The sequence below is a fragment of the Canis lupus genome, chromosome 7 (assembly GCF_003254725.2).
Source record: "Canis lupus dingo isolate Sandy chromosome 7, ASM325472v2, whole genome shotgun sequence".
NCBI lineage: Eukaryota > Metazoa > Chordata > Mammalia > Carnivora > Canidae > Canis > Canis lupus.
Genome location: NC_064249.1, coordinates 52777365 through 52791622, shown reverse-complemented (window position 1 = coordinate 52791622; position 14258 = coordinate 52777365). Strand labels below are relative to the sequence as shown.

The 14258-nt window shown below is 38.9% G+C and overlaps 1 protein-coding gene across 19 annotated transcripts in view; it reads left to right on the top strand.

The window, feature by feature from the left end:
* Nucleotides 1–14258, top strand: part of KIAA1328 (KIAA1328 ortholog) — a 373028-nt gene that overhangs the window by 289395 nt on the left and 69375 nt on the right. For all 19 annotated transcript variants that reach the window (XM_025429035.3, XM_049112695.1, XM_025429030.3 and 16 more), the window contains one exon: nucleotides 12649–12836. In XM_025429035.3, coding sequence (XP_025284820.1) covers nucleotides 12649–12836 — 188 coding nt within the window. The remainder of the gene's footprint in view (nucleotides 1–12648; nucleotides 12837–14258) is intronic.

Sequence of the window (14258 nt, the reverse complement as noted above, 5' to 3'; positions counted from 1 at the left end):
AATTTGCAAGTCGTTTCAAGATGATCAACCTATTAGAGAAATTACAGCATCAGGAATGAAAAAGATATCACCATGGATTCTAACAATATTTTTTAAAGTAATTAAGGAATATTATGAATGATTTCTTGCAAGCACATTTGATAACCTAAATGATACAAATTCCTTGAAATTGATAATAAACCAAAATTGTTACATAAAAAACCCCAGAAAATCTGAATAGTCTTATACCTGTTGAGGAATTTAATTTTTAATCAAGAAATCTCCTACAAATAAAACTAGACTTGTCGGATGCCTGGGTGGCTCAGCAGTTAAGCATCTGCCTTTGGCCCAGGGCGTGATCCTGGAGTCCCAGGATTGAGTCACATGTCAGGCTTCCTGCATGGAGCCTGCTTCTCTCTGCCTGTGTCTCTGCCCTTCTCTCTCTGTGTCTCTCATGAATAAATAAATAAAATCTTAAAAAGAAAAAAAACTAGACTTGTGAATTCTACTCAACCTCTAAAGAAGAAATAATATCAATCTTAATGCAGATTCTTTCAGAGACTAGAGTAGGTTTTTTCAGCCTTGCCACTATTGACATTTCAGATCACACAGTAATTTTTTGTCAGGGCCATTCTGTGCTTTGCAGATTGTTTAATAACATCCCTGTCTTCTACACAGTAGGTGCCAATAGCATCCCACCTCCACTTTGTGACAGTCAAAAACCTCTGCAGACATTGGTAAATAGCCTCTGTGTAGCAAAATTCTCACCTCTACCCCTCTTAAGAACTATTGGACTAGAGGAACAAAGAACTTTCCCAACTCCTTTTGTGAGACCTAAGACACCTAAAAGCATTAGAAGAAAAGAAAATGACAAGGTAATCTTCCTCATGAACATAAATGCAAAACAAAAAAAAGTTTCTTAATAAAATATTAGCAAATTAAGTCCAGGAATATATGAAAAGGATAATCCAGTTTAACCAAATACAGTTTATCCCAGGAATGCAAAATTGGTTTAACATTTGAAAATCAATGGGATCTGCCATATTAACATAATAAAGAAAAAAATCCAGTGCCTCAAATAGATGCAGCAAAAGCATTTAACATAGCTCTTCCAATGTTCATACATTATAGGGAGAAAAAAATGGCCTGTCATTAAACTAGAAATCTGATAGAGGGGATGGACAATGAATGATACATCTCTTTAGTGATGAGCACTTTGAGGAATAAGGGAAGAATATCCACGATTAGCACTTCTATTTACATTGTACTGGAGTTCCTATTTAGTGTGATCAGGCGATAAAAAATACTGGAAAGAAATAAGTAAAACAGTCTTTATTCTCAAATAGTATGACTATCCACGTAGAAATATCCTAAAGAAGCTACAGAAACAAGCTCTAGAATTAAGTGGATTTAACACACTCACAGAATTTGAGTTCAAGATCAACATAAAAATCAATTTTATTTCTGTATAATGCAATTAGCTATCATATAAGAATACATATAAAACAACAATTGAATATAAAATTAAAAGAAGCAATTACAGCAACATAAAAAGCCATTAAGTACCTAGGAATAACAAAAATATATACAAAATCTCTAAACTGATTGCTATAAAATACTACTAAGATAAATTCAAGAACTCTTAAATAAATGCACAGAATGATATACCATGTTCTTGAATTGGAACCTTCAATATAGTTAAGATACAAATTTTTTCCAAATTAAAGATTAGATTCAATGTAATTTTACTTAAAATACAAGCTACTGTTATAGAAATTGACATTCTAAAATTTATATGAAATATGAAGGACCTAGAATAACAAAAACAGTCTACTTTAGAAGACTAAATTGAAAGACTTGTGAACCTAATTTTAGGTATGTTAATTAAGTTATATAATCAATACAGTTTCATATTCACATTAAGATAAACAGGTCAGTGGAACAGAATGGAGTCCAGAAATACCCATACAGTTATATTATATGTTCAGTTGCTTTTTTTTAATAAATTAATTTTTTATTGGTGTTCAATTTACCAACATACAGAATAACACCCAGTGCTCATCCTGTCAAGTGCCCCCCTCAGTGCCCGACACCCATTCACCCCCACCCCCCGCCTTCCTCCCCTTCCACCACCCCTAGTTCGTTTCCCAGAGTTAGGAGTCTTTATGTTCTGTCTCCCTTTCTGATATTTCCCGCACATTTCTTCTCCCTTCCCTTATATTCCCTTTCACTATTATTTATATTCCCAAAATGAATGAGACCATATAATGTTTGTCCTTCTCCGATTGACTTATTTCACTCAGCATAATACCCTCCAGTTCCATCCACGTTGAAGCAAATGGTGGGTATTTGTCATTTCTAATGGCTGAGTAATATTCCATTGTATACATAACCACATCTTCTTTATCCATTCATCTTTTGATGGACACCGAGGCTCCTTCCACAGTTTGTCTATTGTGGCCACTGCTGCTAGAAACATCGGGGTGCAGGTGTCCCGGCGTTTCATTGCATCTGTATCTTTGGGGTAAATCCCCAACAGTGCAATTGCTGGGTCATAGGGCAGGTCTATTTTTAACTCTGTGAGGAACCTCCACACAGTTTTCCAGAGTGGCTGCACCAGTGCACATTCCCACCAACAGTGTAAGAGGGTTCCCCTTTCTCCGCATCCTCTCCAACATTTGTGGTTTCCTGCCTTGTTAATTTTCCCCATTCTCACTGGTGTGAGGTGGTATCTCATTGTGGTTTTGATTTGTATTTCCCTAATGGCAAGTGATGCAGAGCATTTTCTCATGTGCATGTTGGCCATGTCTATGTCTTCCTCTGTGAGATTTGTGTTCATGTCTTTTGCCCATTTCATGATTGGATTGTTTGTTTCTTTGGTGTTGAGTTTAATAAGTTCTTTATAGATCTTGGAAACTAGCCCTTTATCTGATACGTCATTTGCAAATATCTTCTCCCATTCTGTAGGTTGTCTTTTAGTTTTGTTGACTGTATCCTTTGCTGTGGAAAAGCTTTCTATCTTGATGAAGCCCCAATAGTTCATTTTTGCTTTTGTTTCTTTTCCCTTTGTAGATGTATCTTGCAAGAAGTTCCTGTGGCCAAGTTCAAAAAGGGTGTTGCCTGTGTTCTCCTCTAGGATTTTGATGGAATCTTGTCTCGCATTTAGATCTTTCATCCATTTTGAGTTTATCTTTGTGTATGGTGAAAGAGAGTGGTCTAGTTTCATTCTTCTACATGTGAATGTCCAATTTTCCCAGCACCATCTATTGAAGAGACTGTCTTTCTTCCAATGGATAGTCTTTCCTCCTTTATTGAATATTAGTTGACCATAAAGTTCAGGGTCCAATTCTGGGTTCTCTATTCTGTTCCGTTGATCTATGTTGTCTGTTTTTGTGCCAGTACCATACTGTCTTGATGACCACAGCTTTGTAGTACAACCTGAAATCTGGCATTGTGATGCCCCCAGATATGGTTTTCTTTTTTAAAATTCCCCTGGCTATTCGGGGTCTTTTCTGATTCCAGACAAATCTTAAAATATTTTGTTCTAACTCTCTGAAGAAAGTCCATGGTATTTTGATAGGGATTGCATTAAACATGTAAATTGCCCTGAGTAACATTGACATTTTCACAATATTAATTCTGCCAATCCATGAGCATGGAATATTTTTCCATCTCGTTGTGTCTTCCTCAATGTCTTTCAGAAGTGTTCTATAGTTTTGAGGGTATAGATCCTTTACCTCTTTGGTTAGGTTTATTCCTAGGTATCTTATGCTTTTGGGTGAAATTGTAAATGGGATTGACTCCTTAATTTTTCTTTCTTCAGTCTCATTGTTAGCGTATAGAAATGCCATTGATTTCTGGGCATTGATTTTGTATCCTGCCACGCTACCAAATTGCTGTATGAGTTCTAGCAATCTTGGGGTGGAGGCTTTTGGGTTTTCTATGTAGAGTATCATGTCATCGGCGAAGAGGGAGAGTTTGACTTCTTCTTTGCCAATTTGAATGCCTTTAATGTCTTTTTGTTGTCTGATTGCTGAGGCTAGGACTTCCAGTACTATGTTGAATAGCAGTGGTGAGAGTGGACATCCCTGTCTTGTTCCTGATCTTAGGGGAAAGGCTCCCAGTGCTTCCCCATTGAGAATGATATTTGCTGTGGGCTTTTCATAGATGGCTTTTAAGATGTTGAGGAATGTTCCCTCTATCCCTACACTCTGAAGAGTTTTGATCAGAAATGGATGCTGTATTTTGTCAAATGCTTTCTCTGCATCTATTGAGAGGATCATATGGTTCTTGGTTTTTCTCTTGCTGATATGATGAATCACACTGATTGTTTTACGAGTGTTGAACCAGCCTTGTGTCCCAGGGTAAATCCTACTTGGTCATGGTGAATAATTTTCTTAATGTATTGTTGGATCCTATTGGCAAGTATCTTGTTGAGAATTTTTGCATCCATGTTCATCAGGGATATTGGTCTGTAATTCTCCTTTTTGGTGGAGTCTTTGTCTGGTTTTGGAATTAAGGTGATGCTGGCCTCATAGAACGAATTTGGAAGTACTCCATCTCTTTCTATCTTTCCAAACAGCTTTAGTAGAATAGGTATGATTTCTTCTTTAAACGTTTGATAGAATTCTCCTGGGAAGCCATCTGGCCCTGGACTCTTGTGTCTTGGGAGGTTTTAGATGACTGCTTCAATTTCCTCCCTGGTTATTGGCCTGTTAAGGTTTTCTATTTCTTCCTGTTCCAGTTTTGGTAGTTTGTGGCTTTCCAGGAATGCGTCCATTTCTTCTAGATTGCCTAATTTATTGGCGTATAGCTGTTCATAATATGTTTTTAAAATCATTTGTATTTCCTTGGTGTTGGTAGTGATCTCTCCTTTCTCATTCATGATTTTATTAATTTGAGTCTTCTCTCTCTTCTTTTTAATAAGGCTGGCTAATGGTTTATCTATCTTATTATTAATTCTTTCAAAGAACCAACTCCTGGTTCTGTTGATCTGCTCCACAGTTCTTCTGGTCTCGATTTTGTTGAGTTCTGCTCGAATTTTAATGAGCTCTCTTCTTCTGCTGGGTGTAGGATCTATCTGCTGTTTTTTCTCTAGCTCTTTTATGTGTAAGGTTAGCTTTTGTATTTGAGTTCTTTTCAGTTTTTGAAGGGATGCTTGTATTGCGATGTATTTCCCCCTTAGGACTGCTTTTGCTGCATCCCAACGATTTTGAATGGTTCTATCTTTTTTTTTTTTTTTTATTAATGATAGTCACAGAGAGAGAGAGAGAGATGCAGAGACATAGGCAGAGGGAGAAGCAGGCTCCATGCACCGGGAGCCCGATGTGGGATTCGATCCCGGGTCTCCAGGATAGCGCCCTGGGCCAAAGGCAGGCGCCAAACCGCTGGCCACCCAGGGATCCCTGAATGGTTGTATCTTCATTCTCATTAGTTTCCATGAATCTTTTTAATTCTTCCTTAATTTCTGGTTGACCCTTTCATCTTTTAGCAGGATGGTCCTTAACCTCCACGTGTTTGAGGTCCTTCCAAACTTCTTGTTGTGATTTAGTTCTAATTTCAAGGCATTATGGTCTGAGAATATGCAGGGGATGATCCCAATCTTTTGGTATCGGTTCAGACCCGATTTGTGAACCAGTATGTGGTCTATTCTGGAGAAAGTTCCATGTGCACTTGAGAAGAATTGTATTCAGTTGAGTTTGGATATAAAGTTCTGTAGATATCTGTGAAATCCATCTGGTCCAGTGTTCATTTAAAGCTCTCGTTTCTTTGGAGATGTTGTGCTTAGAAGACCTATCGAGGGTAGAAAGAGCTAGATTGAAGTCACCAAGTATAAGTGTATTATCTAAGTATTTCTTCACTTTGGTTATTAATTGGTTTAAATATTCGGCAGCTCCCACACTCGGGGCACATATATTGAGGATTGTTAAGTCCTCTTGTTGGATAGATCCTTTAAGTATGATATAGTGTCCCTATTCATCTCTCACTACAGTCTTCGGGGTAAATTTTAGTTTATCTGATATAAGGATGGCTACCCCTGCTTTCTTTTGAGGACCATTTGAATAGTAAATGGTTGTCCAACCTTTTATTTTCAGGCTGTAGGTGTCCTTCTGTCTAAAATGAGCCTCTTGTAGACAGCAAATAGATGGGTCCTGCTTTTTTATCCAGTCTGAAACCCTGCGCCTTTTGATGGGGTCATTAAGCCCGTTCATGTTCAGAGTTACTATTGACAGATATGAGTTTAGTGTCATCATGATATCTATTCAGTCCTTGTTTTTGTGGATTGTTCCACTGAACTTCTTCTTAAAGGGGAATTTTAAGAGTCCCCCTTAATATTTCTTGCAGAGCTGGTTTGGAGGTCACATATTCTTTTAGTTCCTGCCTGTCTTGGAAGCTCTTTATCTCTCCTTCCATTTTGAATGAGAGCCTTGCTGGATAAAGTATTCTTGGTTGCATGTTCTTCTCATTTAGGACCCTGAATATATCCTGCCAGCCCTTTCTGGCCTGCCAGGTCTCTGTGGAGAGAGGTCTGCTGTTACCCTAATACTCCTCCCCATAAAAGTCAGGGATTTCTTGTCTCTTGCTGCTTTAAGGATCTTCTCTTCATCTTTGGAATTTGCAAGCTTCACTATTAAATGTCGAGGTGTCGAACGGTTTTTATTGATTTTGGGGGGTGATATCTCTATTTCCTGGATCTGAATGCCTGTTTCCCTTCCCAGATTAGGAAAGTTTTCAGCTAGGATTTGTTCAAATACATATTCTGGACCTGTGGCCCTTTCGGTGCCCTCGGGAACCCCAATTAAACATAGGTTTTTCTTCCTCAGGCTGTCGTTTATTTCCCTTTATCTGTCTTCATGGTTTTTTAATTGTCTGTCTCTTTTTTCCTCAGTTTCCCCCTTTGCCATCAACTTGTCTTCTATGTCACTCACTCGTTCTTCTACCTCGTTAACCATCGTCGTTAGGACTTCTAGTTTGGATTGCATCTCATTCAACTGATTTTTAATATCTGCCTGATTGGATCTAAATTCTGCAGTCATGAAGTCTCTTGAGTCCTTTATGCTTTTTTCTAGAGCCACCAGTAGCTGTATAATAGTGCTTCTGAATTGGCTTTCTGACATTGAATTGTAATCCAGATTTTGTAACTCTGTGGGAGAGAGGACTGTTTCTGATTCTTTCTTTTGAGGTGAGGTTTTCCTTCTAGTCATTTTGCTCAGTGCAGAGTGGCCAAAAACAAGTTGTATTGGGAAAAGGAGAAAAAGAGAGGAGAGAAAGAAGGAAAGTAAGGAGAAAAAAAAGGAAGAAAAAAGGAAAAAAGAAAAAGAAAGAAAGGGGAAAAAAAGGGTGGGAGAAGCAATCAGAAATCCAAAAAAAAAAAAACCACGGGGGAGTATCTTCTGATTCTGTATACTTAAAAGTACAGAATCCCTTCACAGAATCCCTTCACTTCCCCTGGAACTTGTCCGTCCAGCTGGTCTTCTGGGGGAGGGGCCCGTTGTGCCGATTTTCAGGTGTTAGCACTTGGGGGAGCTGCTCTGCCCCCTGCCTCGTGCAGGGCTCAGTGGGGGTTGTTTACCCTGTGAGGCCGCAGGAGGAACAGCCCCAGTGGCGGGGCCAGCTCTGGAGCTGGATTCAGCTCCGGCAGTAACTCCGGAGCTCTCCGTCTGCAGGGCCTGGAGGCTCCGGGGCGGGGCCGCTGATCTGCTCAGCTCGGGGCAGGAGCGTCCTTGCGGTCCTGGGCCCTCCCGGCCTCTGCCTGCCCCGGGAGGAGGCCGGATCCTGGGCTGTGTCCCGGCGCCCAGTGCTCCGGGGCCTGCGCTGTTGGATTCGCGCTCCCGCCCCGCAGCCCCCTCCGCGGAGCCGCCGCCCGAGCCCCTCCGAGCTGCTCCGGGACCCGCCATGCGCGCTGCAGCCCTTAGGGAGCTCGGCGCACTCTCCTGGGCATGCAGGTGTCTGTTAGTGTCCCAGGGAGCCCGAGGGCATCCCCGCCCTCCTGGGTCCTGCTCCAACTCCCTGCGAGCCCCTTTCCGCCGGGAAGGTCGGTGCAGCTCCTGCGTCTCCGGGACGGGGCTCTCCTGTCCTGGGGACACTCACCCCGGCCTCAGCCCGGCTCCTCGCGGGGCCCCTCCCCCTTGGAGGCCTTTTGTTTCTTTATTTCTTTTTCCCCGTCTTCCTACCTGATAGAAGCGCGAACTCTTCTCACTGTAGCGTTCCAGCTGTTCTCTCTTTAAATCTCAGGCCGAATTTGTTGATTTTCAGGATGATTTGAAGGTTATCTCGGTTATTTGGTGGGGACAGGTGACTTGGGGACCCTACTCTTACGCCATCTTGCCCCTCCTCCTGTTCAGTTGCTTTTTGACAAAGGTATCAAGCAAGTCTGTGTAGAAGGGAGTCTTCAAAACTAATATTGGATATAGATATGGAAAAAAATAAACCTTGATGCCTACTTCACATCATATCCCAAAACTAATTTGAGCATACAGTGTTAGAGCCTGATTCACAGAGGGGACAGCTTGGCACAGAATACAGAGCTTGTGCAGGGTGGGGACTGTGCTGGTGTTGGAGCTTGAAACTTGATCTTCAGTTTGCTTAACCCTCCCAATAAAATCCGAAACCGAGATCAAGTTCTCAGGCTGCTTTCTGTGCTTTTACATCTGTGCACCTGAGCCTTGACACAAATTTATGATTTCTAATTGTTAGGCCTTCAATATTTGTTTTAAAGATTTTATTTATTTATTTATTTGTTTGTTTATTTATTTGACAGAGAGAGAGAGAGGCAGAGACACAGGCAAAGGGAGAAGCAGGCTCCATGCAGGGAGCCCAGTGTGAGACTCAATCCAAGGACTCCAGGATCACCCTGAGCCGATGGCAGACGCTAAACTGCTAAGCCACCCAGGGATCCCCTAGGCCTTCAATATTGCAGGAATTTTTTTCCTTGTTGTTGGTCGGTTTTATCTTGAATTCCCTCAATACATACTCCAAATCTTCACTTCATTCCTCAATACCCATTTCTTTCATTTACAAGAATGAATTTACCTCCTCCTTCCCTGAGAACTTTGACAGTGAAGCATATACTTCCTCAATTCTGTCTCAACCTCACTCTAAAGTTAGCCAGCCGACTAGCCAAACATATGGAGTTATTAATCCAATTGCTTTCTTGAAATGTCTTCCCAGATGTTTCATAAGTACTTCAGGCTACATTAATTTCTCCCACCTTCCCAGTCCTTCCTTTCTGTATTGCTTATACCCCCAAAATTCTGCCATTCTCACTACCTTTTCCCTTCACTTTTCATTCACTCATTGAATTCTACCAATTTTAAATACTAAATATGTTTTTTAAACAATTTCTCTTCATTTTCTACAACTGCTCCTCTCTCCCAGACCCTCATCATGTCTCATCAGAGCTATTTCAGCAGCCTTCTGACTCATCCAACTTCTTATAGTCCCTCTTTTAAGTGGCCTTGTCCAGGATAATTTTTTATGAATTCAAATTGGATAATGCCACTTTTCCCCTTGGAGCCTTCCAGTGACTCTCCCTTGCCTATGAAATAGAGCTCAAGCTCCTTCATATGAAGGCAAACCTTTTATGATCTGACCTATCTCTGTCTCTCCTGCTTCACCTTCACTTATCCTCAAAATATATTTTACTTGTTTACTTGTTTACTTGTTGGTATATTTATTCAAAGTGTTCTCTTTTTTCTGCTTAGAACATTCTTCTGTCCTTCCTTATCACCTGCTTATCCTCCTCCAAGATTTAGTTTGAATGCTTCCAGAATTTACCCTCAGTAAGAGATAGGTCCTCTGCTGAGGACCTATGTGCTCCCATTGATACCCTGTATATCCTGAATCATAGCATGTTTCATATAGTATTAAAAATGATCTGTTTCAGAGGCACCTGGATGGCTCAATTAAGCGGCCAACTCTTGATTTTGGCTCAGGTCATGATCTCATGGTCATGAGATGGAGCCTGGCGTTGAGCTCCATGATCAGAGCAGATTCTGCCTGAGGATTCTCTTTGCCTCTTCCTCTACCCATCCCTCCTCCCACTCTCTTACTCCCTCTCTCTATAAAAGAAATAAATAAACCTTTTTTAAAAATGATCTATTTCAGTGTCTCTTTCGACTACTAAAATCATTTTGAGAATAGGAACCAGGTCTTGCTTGTGTTTGTATACTTATCACCTAGCATACAATGTACTCAATAAATATTTATTTTTCATGTTTGCCCACTCTAGACCCATAACACATTATCAGGCCTTATAGAGTATGTCCTCAATAAATATCTGATGAATATATAAAGGAATTGTTGATTTAGTAATTTATTGGATAGGCACAAGGAAAACAGAATTTGAGATGACTGATACTTTTCATATAAGTGACTAAGAGAATGGTGATGTCATTAAATGAAAATGGAAGCATGGAGAAACTAGTTTCAAGATAAATATAATGCCATTGCTTTCACATGAATTGCTTTGGGAAGTTATGACAAGACATCCCTTCACAGCTTTCTGGTAAATAGTGGATCAGATCAGCAGTTTTAGAGAGCACTAGGGGCTAGATGAATCTATTTAGAAATCATAATTGAAAATACAGCGATGTGGCAAGAATCACTAGAAAGTGCTAAGTGGGGGAAGAAGAAAGAAAAAGCACAGACTCTTGAGGAATGTCTGAACTTTTAAGGGGAAGGAAGTAGAAGTGTTCCCAGTAAAAGAATCTGAGTAGAAGCCTCCTAAAACTGGAAGACCAGTCTTGATAACATACTATGATGTCCAAGGTAAAAAGTTGTAAGAAAGGAGTCAATTGAAGTGAAGTGATCTAGTAAAAAGACTGCTGAAAGAGAAAAGGACACCAGATTTGCTCTTTAAAAAATAGTTTTAGTAGGTATGTCTTTTAAAATCGATTACTATTTTCTAGAAGTTTGGCAGAGAAGGGAAAGAGAGAGGAGATGATAATGTAGAGGAGATGGTAAAGGTTTTGTTTTTTAGTTTAAAAAATACATGCCTATTAGAAGAAATGAAAACATTCAGAAGCATATAAATTAAATTATAAAAGCTATTCCCTCAGTCACTCTATTTCTGCCTCTCAGGTTTGGTGTATATTCATGAAGAACTTTAAAAATATTTTTATGTATTTTTGTTTTTACAAAAATGAGGTCATATTGTATATTCCATTATTGCAAATTGCTTGCTTATTTGCCTTGTTTGTTTGTTTCCTTTTATGTCATGAAGTTTATTTGTATGTCATGAAGTTTCTCCACAATAGTATAGAGAAATCCCTCATTCTTTTTAGTGACTGAATAGTGTTCCTTATAATGGGTGTACCAAGTTTATGGGGTTTTTTTTACTCATTCTTCTATTGAATGATATTTGCTACAGTTTTCCCCTGTTACAAGTAGTTCTGTAATGACCATCCTTGAACAGATATTCTCATGCTGTTGTTTATCTAATTCTATAGGATAACTTCTTAAAAGCAGAATTGTTAGGAGGTAGATGCATTTTTGTTTTGTGTTGACAAATAACTCACCAAAAGGCTATACCAATTTGCAGTTTGTCCAATAATGTATTACAATGCTCTTGTCCCTGCACCCTCACTGACACTGAGTATTATACTTTCCCACCTAAGAGAAGAGTTTCTGAGATTAGTAATGGATCCAGTAATACTCTGTCAGCTTATTCTTATTCTTATTTATTTCTACAGATATTCTGGTTCTTATTCTTATCTGTCAGCTTATCACCTCTGCTTCTGGAGAGTTTAAATGTCTTAATATTTAGACTCTATGAGTAAACATCTCTCTCTCTCTCTCTCTCTCTCTCTTTTTTTCTATTTACTTTAGCTCTCACATTGTTTTTGGGCATGAAAAAGACAAAACCAAAGTGTCCTGAGTCTGTGGTGAATTAAAATGTAAAGGAAGAAGCTGGGATATGTCATTGAACATTTGTCCCTAAAAAACAAAATGTTAAAAAAAATAAAAATAAAAATAAAAATAAATTTTAAAAATAAAAAATAAAAAAATAAAAAACAAAATGTTCTAAGAGGAAATGTGTTAATGCTGGGAACACAGTTTATTAGAGAGAAAAACATATGTACATGTGTTTATTTTCATTAAAATTCCTTTTATTCCATATTTGCCTTGCTGACTTTATAATGAAATTATGTGAGGACAGGGACCAATTATTCCACATGCACCATTGTACTGCTTCTTACGTACTCTAGGCACATAATAAATACTGTAACAATTGAAAATGAGAAACACAAATGCATTTTGAAGCAAATTGGTGATATTTTAATCCCTAATGTTCAATTTTAGTACTTGGAAACATTTTAGCTATGCAAGTCTTGTTTTAGCATACTTTTTATTTCTACAGATATTCTGGTTCTTAGTCATACTCTGTGGCTTTATTAGCAGTTTCATGGGTCTGAGTCTCATTTCCCGAACTCCAAATATAAGCTTTTTGAGGATAAAGACCATTTCTTCTCCAAAATTATTGTGACAAGATACAAAATAGACCTTTGGTAACTTATTCAAATTATAATTCAATAAAAGATAAGAAGAAAAAGAAAGTTCTTACTGCCATGAATTACATTTCAACTTACGCTGAATTTATATGCCTTCATATAATCATGCACCTCCCATCTATGCTCTCTATAGCTCATTCATGTTTATTCTTTTTAGTTTATTGAAGTCAAAATGTGATGGCTGGCTGCTGGGACCATCATCATCCATCAAAAAATACCAAGAGTCCACAAGCAGTGTTGAGAATAGAAGGGAAAAGAAGACAGTTGGGTTTCAACCACATACAGAAGATGATACAGACATGATATGGACATGTCAAAAGAAAGATACATATCAACCCCTAAGAGGTAAACTTAACATCTCTAAGTAGCAAAAGGAGAAGCTCTTCTGGGGCCAGAGGTTGCTGGTGGGTGCTAGCCATGTTGAATCACTCCAGGTGATTTCAACAACCTTAACAAGAGTTAAGTTTTTTACCAATTGACATGTGCATGCAAGGCCGCAGGTGGCACATCTGCTAGATCACTGAATCACATCAGCCTTTCTCTTAATATACTGTTATAAGAAACTGTCCAATATGTCCCTCTTTGCAAGCAGCAAACTGTAAGGATGATTCAATCATAAATGTAGTTATAGACACAAAATAATGTTCAAACTGAGTAAAGAAGACAGGAAATTGAATATAAATTTCTGCTAAGAGAGTAAACTCCAACAACTACAGTTAATTCTCAAATAACTAGAAATATGGGAAGGGTGGAGGAGAGGACATAGACAATTCTACATTGTGGCTAAAATAGAACTTCATAAGTCTGAAATATATATTGCCTAGCAGTCTTTTAAGTGCCAGTGATTCTTCCTATTTTAGATGTCACAGATTTTTTTTTTTTTTTAAGATTTTAAGTAATCTCTACACCCATTGTGGGGCCCAGACACAGGCTTAAGATCAAGAGTCACATGCTCCACCAACTGAGCCAGCCAGGTGCCCCAGAGGCCACAGATATTTTAAAAGAAATCAATTATAAAATAACTGTGAAACATTGAGCTAAGTGGTCAAATTTAATTGTGTTTCCTGATTGTTTCTGGAGTGGCTTATGGCTTAACCTCTCCTGAAATTATCAAGGGAAGGACTTCACAGAATGTAGCAAATCTGAGCTTCATTGTCCATAGAGATGTACGGAAGAAAGAGCCACAAAAAATCTTGGAGCACTGTCTGCTCACACTTCTTTCCAAGGTATCTCTCTTATCTGCTCACAACCATTAACCCTGACATCCTTCTTTTTTTTAATTTTTTTTTTTATTTAAGTTTTAGGTAGTTAACATACAGTGCAGTATAGTATTGGTTTCTAGAGTTTTTACTAGTGATGAAACTAGTGATTCATCACTAGTAGAAACAGTGATGAACTAGATGAAACTAGATGAAACATCAGGGATTCATCACTTACGTACAACACCCAGTGCTCATCACAGTGCCTTCCTTAATGCCCATCACAGATCTAAACCATTCCCTACCCACCTCCCCCAGTTGGCGTTCTCTGCCTAAGAGTCACTTATGGTTTATCTCCCTGTCTCCTTCCTCCCTGCCTTTCCCATATATTCATCTGTTTTCATTCTTAAATTCCACATATGAGTGAAATCATATGGTATTTGTTTTTCTCTGACTGACTTATTTCATTTAGCATAATACACTCTACCTCCATCCACGTATTTACCTGTTTTTTTTACTGGGCTCACACCTGCCCACCTCTGGAGTTAAGGAACCAAGTTTTCATAAT